At 57.2% G+C, this 7005-nt stretch overlaps 2 protein-coding genes across 13 annotated transcripts in view; one reads left to right on the top strand and one right to left on the bottom strand.

Annotated features, from left to right (window-relative positions):
• Positions 1-111: 111 nt before the first annotated feature.
• LOC101926364 (sulfotransferase 1A1-like) lies at positions 112-5297 on the top strand. 5 transcript variants are annotated; one of them, XR_012428780.1, is made up of 8 exons: positions 112-185; positions 1314-1465; positions 1570-1695; positions 1785-1882; positions 3701-3827; positions 3923-4017; positions 4760-4977; positions 5100-5297. XR_012428780.1 is itself a non-coding variant. In XM_045381849.2 (8 exons), the coding sequence occupies exons 2-8, from the start codon at positions 1318-1320 to the stop codon at positions 5210-5212; spliced, it is 888 nt and encodes a 295-aa protein (XP_045237784.2). In that variant the 5' UTR covers positions 112-185; positions 1314-1317; the 3' UTR covers positions 5213-5297. The 5 variants fall into 5 exon arrangements, 2 of the variants coding, with proteins under 2 accessions (XP_045237784.2, XP_065393092.1); XR_012428779.1 differs by having other exon boundaries at positions 4336-4977; XR_012428778.1 differs by having other exon boundaries at positions 4286-4977.
• Positions 5298-5449: 152 nt separating this feature from the next.
• Positions 5450-7005, bottom strand: part of SGF29 (SAGA complex associated factor 29) — a 40408-nt gene continuing 38852 nt past the window's right edge. For 6 of the 8 annotated variants that reach the window (XR_012428781.1, XM_015442135.3, XM_015442134.3 and 3 more), the window contains 4 exons: positions 6801-6947; positions 6567-6602; positions 6298-6460; positions 5450-5652 (listed from right to left, as the gene is read on the bottom strand). Coding sequence is in view for 7 of the 8 variants with exons in the window: in XM_015442135.3 (XP_015297621.1) it covers positions 5536-5652; positions 6298-6460; positions 6567-6602; positions 6801-6947 (463 nt within the window). In the remaining variant the exon portion in view is untranslated. The remainder of the gene's footprint in view (positions 5653-6297; positions 6461-6566; positions 6603-6800; positions 6948-7005) is intronic. The other 2 variants (XM_074026904.1, XM_045381852.2) reach the window with 1 other exon arrangement.

Genomic DNA, 7005 nt, shown 5'->3' with positions numbered 1-7005 from the left:
CCTCCACCCCCAACCCCACCCCTTCCTTCCGGAAGCAAATCTAAGTCCGGCCCTAGCTCCAGATCCCTCCCACACTGGACCTACGAAACCCTCAGCACAGACAACACCCCTGCATTCCCCACATTGCACCCACACTCAGCCACTGTGGGCGAGGAGGGCACAAGGCCAGGTTCCCGAGAGCTCAGGTGAGTGACACACTGGAAGGGCCCAGGGCGCCCTCACCCTGCTCAGCTTCTGGCTCCGACATTCCAGAAGCCGAGGCCTCTCCCATCCCTGCGCTTTCCCCATGGATATCCCATTTCAGACAACCCCGGCCGGCGTGAATCCCCCTCCCTTGGATATTCCATTTCAGACAACCCTCGCCGGCGTGAATCCCCCTCCCTTGCTTTTTTTTTGTTTTTTTCTGGGGAGGCCAGGTCCTGCTGTCACCCAGGCTGGAGTGCTGTGGGATCCTGGCCACTGCAGCCTTTAATTCCTGGGCTCAAGTGATTCTCCTGCCTCAGTCTCTGGAGTAGCTAGGACTACAGGCACTCACCATCCTGCCTGGTTAATTTTTTAAAACATTTTTAAAAGATTTTTAGAGATGGAGTCTTGCAATGCTGCCCAGATTGGTCTCCAACTCCTAGCCTCGGCCCTCCCTAGGGTCTGGGATTATAGGCGGGAGCCACCCTGCCTGGGCCTGTCCTCTTGCTGAGTCATCAGTTTTGTTCATTCCCACAGCAGGCTCTGGCCCCTAGTACCAGCTCAGTTGCTCAATGGGCCACGTTTGTCCTGGAGCCTGGATGGACTGTGGCTGAGCAAGTGGATCACAGGCCTGGTCAGCCTGGGAGGTTTCCACATGTGAGGGGCACAGGGAACTCAAGGAGGGGAGCATCGGGGACAGGAGCCCACTGGGTGGAGGCTGGGGGCTCACAGTAGGAAATGGTGAGACAAAGGGCACCGGCTGGTAGGGAGACAGCACAGCCAGGCCCTAGAGCTTCCTCAGTGCAGCTGGACTCTCCTGGAGACCGTCACACACTCTGCTATCTGGGCCCCGCGCCGCGAGGGTGCTTTCACTGGTCTGCACCATGGCCCAGGCCCTGGGATTCTGAACAGCTCTGCAGGTGAATGAAAGGTGTGGCCAGGCTGGGGAACCACCGCATTAGAGGCTGACCGGGTTTCAGCCCCAGCCCTGCCACTGACTGGCTTTGTGAGCATGGGCAAGTCACTCAGCCTCCCTAGGCCCCAGTGACTTCCCTGAAAGCAAGAATGCCGCTTTCTTGCTGTTTTGATGGTGTTAAAGGAAGTGGGCCTGGCTCTGGCTCCTGACACAGGAACATGGAGCTGATCCAGGACACCTCTCGCCCGCCACTGGAGTACGTGAAGGGGGTTCCGCTCATCAAGTACTTTGCAGAGGCACTGGGACCCCTGCAGAGCTTCCGGGCCCGGCCCGATGACCTGCTCATCAGCACCTATCCCAAGTCCGGTAGGTGAGGAGGGCCACCCATCCTCTCCCAGGCGCCAGTCCCCACCTTGGCCAGCGAGGTTGTGCCCTCAGCCTGCTCACCTCCCATCTCCCTCCCTCTCCAGGGACTACCTGGGTGAGCCAGATTCTGGACATGATCTACCAAGGTGGCGACCTGGAGAAGTGTCGCCGAGCTCCCATCTTCATGCGGGTGCCCTTCCTTGAGTTCAAAGCCCCAGGGATTCCCTCAGGTGTGTGACCGTGTCCTGGGTGCAAGGGGAGGGGAGGAAGACAGGGCTGCGGCTTCAGCTCACCAGACCTTCCCTGACCCACTGCTCAGGGATGGAGACTCTGAAAGACACACCGGCCCCACGGCTCCTGAAGACACACCTGCCCCTGGCTCTGCTGCCCCAGACTCTGTTGGATCAGAAGGTCAAGGTGAGTCTGGGCAGTGTTTCACATCTGTAATCCCAGCACTTTGGGAGGCTGAGGTGGGAAGATCCCTTGAAGCCAGAAGTTCCAAATCAGTCTCGTCCAAAAAAAAAAAAAAATTCAGGTATGCATAGTAGTGTGTGCCTGTAGTACCAGCTACTCAGGAGGCTGAGGTGGGAGGATCACCTGAGCCTGGGAGTTCAAGAGTGAAGTGAGCTATGATCACACCACTGCACTCCAGACTGGGTGACAGAGAAACCTTGTCTCAAAAAAAGATGAAGAATAAAAAGAGGGGCCGGCTGGCGCGGTGGCTCACGCCTGTAATCCCAGCACTTTAAGAGACTGAGGCAGGCAAATCACTTTAGACTAGGAGCTCGAGACCAGCCTGGCCTACATGGCAAAACCCCATCTCTACTAAAAACACAAAAAAATTAGCCAGGTGTGGTGGCGGACATCTGTAATCCCAGCCACTTGGGAGGCCGAGGCAGGAGAATTGCTTGAACCCGGGAGGCAGAGGTTGCAGTCAACCGAGATCTCACCATTGCACTGCAGCCTGGGAAACATGAGTAAAACTGTCTCAAGGAAAAAAAAAAAAAGGGGGGAGCTGGGCCTGTTGTGGCTCACACCTGTAATACCAGCAGTTTGGGAGGCTGAGGTGGGCAGATCACCCAAGGTCAGGAGTTCGAGATCCTCCTGGCCAACATGAAGAAACCTCATCTCTACTAAAAATACAAAAATTAGCCAGGCGTTGAGGCAGGCGCCTATAATCCCAGCTAGTCAGGATGCTGACGTGTGAGAATCGCTTGACCTGAGAGTCGGTGGTTGCAGTGAGCTGAGATCATGCCACTGCACTTCAGCCTGGGAGACAGAACGAGACTTCGTTTCAAACCAATAAATATTTAAAAAGGTTTGCCACCTGTGATGGCTCACTGCTGTAATGTCAGCACTTTGGGAGGCTAACGTGGGTGGAACACTTGAGCTCAGGAGTTCTAGACCAGCCCAAGAAACACGGGGAGACTCCATCTCTGTAAAAAATACAAAATATCAGTAGGGCATGGTGGTATGGCGCTGCAGTGCCAGATGCTCAAAAGTCCGAGGCTGGAGGATTGCTTGAGCCTGGGGGGTCAAGGTTGCAGTGAGCTATTATCACTCCAGTGCACTCCAACCTGGGCGACAGGAAAAAAGAAAGACCAAGGTCTTTTTTTTTTGTTTTGAGACAGAATCTCAGAGCTCAGGAGCTCCTGAGAGAGAGTCACAAAAAAAAAAAAAAAAAAAAAAAAAAATCCCACAACACACACAACAACCAGAAAAATCAAAGGTCCAGGTAAGGTGTGGGGCATGTGAATCCAGGGAAGGAGGCCCCGGCTCAGCCCAGCTTTGGTCCTGTTCTTCTGAGAAAGTCGCCTTACTTCCTCCAGCCTTGTCTCATCTTCCGCGGCAGGGGGACTGTCTGCCTCTTGCTCTGATGACCAAGAACATGAGACTCTTCAGTGTAGATCTAAGAAAGGTAGAGGGTGGGTCCTCACAGGCCCACAAAATTTGGTGGGGGTGGGAACATGCCTGGCGGAGCATGCCTTGCTCCAGATCAGGGTGTGATGCATTGATGCAGATTATATTACTTTAGAATATGATGGTCTCAGGGACCAGGCAGGATTTTGGCTTCTGAGCAGGGTTCAGACCCCGGCTTGATCCTACCTGTGCCGTGAGATGTCAAGCAAGTCAGCCTCTAAGCCTCAGGTTCTTCCTTTGCCAAACCAAGAGATGAGCTGGCCTGTGGCGGGCTGTGTGGTGATGGTGCTGGGGTCGAGTCTTCTGTCCCCGCAGATGGTCTATGTTGCCCGCAACGCAAAGGATGTGGCGGTCTCCTACTACCACTTCTACCACATGGCCAAGGTGCACCCCGAGCCTGGGACCTGGGACAGCTTCCTGGAGAAGTTCATGGCCGGAGAAGGTGGGTGTGACGGGAGGAAGGAGGGTGTGGAGCCGAGAGGTGCTGGCTACAACGCACAGTAACCCTGTGTCGCTGCCCCCTGCCCGCTTCTCCAGTGTCCTACGGGTCCTGGTACCAGCACGTGCGGGAGTGGTGGGAGCTGAGCCACACCCACCCTGTTCTCTACCTCTTCTATGAAGACATGAAGGAGGTGAGACCACCTGTGATGCTTCCCCTCATGTGACACCTGGGGGCAGGCACCTCACAGGGACCCGCCAAGGCCACCCAGCCACCTCCCTGGGCGGCCCCCACAACAGGCCCGGATTCCCCATCCTGCCTCCCTGGCCCAGGCCTCCCCGCTACAGCCCCACCTGGCAGCAGGTCCCACACAGCTCTCATCTCCTGTGCCTGAGTCAGCTACATGGGTGGCCACGGATCAGCTGTTTTTTTTTAAGACCAAGTCTTGCTCTGTTGTCCAGGATGGCGTGCAATGGTGTGATCTCAGCTCAGTATAACCTCCTCCTCCCAGGTTCAAGTGATTCTCCTGCCTCAGCCTCCTGAGTAGCTGGGATTACAGGTCCACACTGCCACGCCTGGCTAATTTTTGTGTTTTGCCATGTTGGCCAGGCGGGTCTCCATCTCCTGAGCTCAGGTGATCCGCCTGCCTCAGCCTCCCAAAGTGTTGGTATTACAGGCCTGGACCATGGTCACCCTCCATGGATCAGCTCTCTATTCCGATTCCTTCTCCCTGCCAACGGTTATGCCACCCAGGGCCACAGTCACGGAAGAAGACCATCCCGGTCCTCACCCATAGGAGCCAAGCCCAGCTCATGATGGGATCACAGGGACCAGGGCCCCGGGGTCGAGGAGCTGGCTCTGTGGGTTTTCTAGTGGAAGTGGCCAGTTCCCCTCTGAGGTTAGAGAAGGGGACCCCTTTTATTTTCCTCAATCAGCAAACCTAGCCTCCACTGAGGAGCCTCTGCTCCTCAGAACCCCAAAAGGGAGATTCGGAAGATCCTGGAGTTTGTGGGGCGCTCCCTGCCAGAGGAGACCGTGGACCTCATGGTTCAACACACGTCATTCAAGGAGATGAAGAAGAACCCTATGACCAACTACACCACCGTCCCCCAGGAGTTCATGGACCACAGCATCTCCCCCTTCATGAGGAAAGGTGGGTGCTGGCCAGCACGGGGGTTTGGGGCGGGTGGGAGCAGCGGCTGGAGCCTCCCCATAGGCACTCGGGGCCTCCCCTGGGATGAGACTCCAGCTTTGCTCCCTGCCTTCCTCCTCCAGGAATGACTGGGGACTGGAAAACCACCTTCACCGTGGCGCAGAATGAGCGCTTCGATGCGGACTATGCGGAGAAGATGGCAGGCTGCAGCCTCAGCTTCCGCTCTGAGCTGTGAGAGGGGCTCCCGGGGTCACTGCTGAGGGAGTGTGCGAATCAAGCCTGACCAAGCGGCTCAAGAATAAAGTATGATTTGTGTTCAATGCAGAGTCTCCATTTCAAGCCAAGAGAAACCATGAGCTGAAAGAGTGATCGCCCACTGGGGCCAAATACGGCCACCTCCCCACTCCAGCTCCCCAACTTGCCCTATTTGGAGAGGGGAGAGGGTCTGGAGAAGTAAAACCCAGGAGACGAGTGGAGGAGGAATGTCTGTTTAATCCCAGCACATCCTCTGCTGTCCTGCCCTGTGTCGTTGGGGGATGGTGAGTCCACCAGGCAGCGTCACTTTTTCTTGGGCTCCTTACAAGCCACCACGTACCTCTGAGCCACATTCAGGGGAGGGGAATAGCCGTCTGCATAGGAGGTGTCTTCAAATAGGACCGAGTAGTCATCCTGGGGCTGTGTGGCAGGCAGACAGGAGGGCTGCTCAGAGAGCCCCAGGCCAGGACAGGCACCCCCTTCTCCCAGCCTAGACCACAGGAGCCTCTGGGCTGTGGACTCTCAGCCACTCTCATCATCCTTCACTCTGGGGTCAAGATGTCTTGGCCCGGTCCCTGCTGCTACACAGCTCTTTTCTCAGTGGCTGGAGACCCAGGGCAGTGAAAAGGGTGGGGAGAGGAAGGGGCGCTGACTCCTTTCCTAATGGGGCCATAGCTGGAGGGTCTGCTGCCTTTCAGGGACCCAGGGCAACCCAGATGGTGGCAGGTAGGGATCCTAGCCTCAGGTGGCTTGTGTCCCATGTCACCAGGAGCATAAGGGGGTAGGAGCCCGGGGCTCAGGGCAGGAGCTTCCCATCTCAGAGCTAGTTCTCCTAGGAATGCAGAAAGGGAGTTGCTGACTCAGGGCTTGCCAAGACTGCCAGGGCTTGCAAGGGGATGGTGACCTTTGGGGCTGGAGTGGAAGAGGGAGGGCAGCTGGTGGGTGCTGTCAGCTTGGAGCTTGTGAGATAAGGACAAGGGGAGGGAGGGGGTAGAGGACCCCTTGTCTGTCTGATCAGCCTGTTCCTGACATCACCCATGGCCTCTCCCATGGAGGCTGGTTTACCCGCTGTGGGGGTGCGTGGATCAGGGCACGGTAGAAGCAGGTGGTCTGGGGATATAAGGCCAGCACGAGCTGCTCCTTCTGAAACAAGGCCTCGGGGTCCGTCTCTGGGTTGGCCTTCCACTGGGGCAGCGGGATGACACGGCGCCGGCTCAGGGTGTGTCTCCTGGGAGAAGAGGGGCTTATATCAACATGTGGCCAGGTGGGGATGCTCCTTCCCAGACGTTAGGCTGCCCCCAGGCTCCGTGCCCTGCCCTGGCCTAGACACTCACTCTTTGCCTTCTTCATCGATGTCGTCTACCTCATACCTGTGGACAAAAGGAGGAAAACGCTGGATGCAGCCAGGGGTGCAGTCCCTGTCGGGGAGTGAGGATGGGGGAGGACCTGGTGCTCCTTGCACAGTTGGCCTCTGGGGAGCTTTTCTCCTGCTGTGCAGACGGGAAGCAGAGCGGCAGCCCAGGCAAGTTCGGTGACCAGAAAGCAGCCCCGGGGCTGGTGTCACTCACTTGTTGGTGGCATGGCTGTAACTGACCACCTCGGCCAGGATCCACTGCTCGTCCCCATCCACGGCCTTCACCCGGGCAGCCACCTTGTCTCCAGGTCTGGCCACATAGTCCCCTGAGGCGGGGATGGCCCCACAGAGGGGTGGGGGCCTGTGAGCAGAACAAAGGGTCAGTCCCAGCCCCTGGGCACCAGCCCCTCCCTCGCAGC

This window comes from Macaca fascicularis, chromosome 20 (assembly GCF_037993035.2).
Source record: "Macaca fascicularis isolate 582-1 chromosome 20, T2T-MFA8v1.1".
In the NCBI taxonomy this organism is placed as follows: Eukaryota; Metazoa; Chordata; class Mammalia; order Primates; family Cercopithecidae; genus Macaca; species Macaca fascicularis.
The sequence above is the reverse complement of the archived record's forward strand: the minus strand, read 5'-3'. Positions and strand labels throughout refer to the sequence as shown.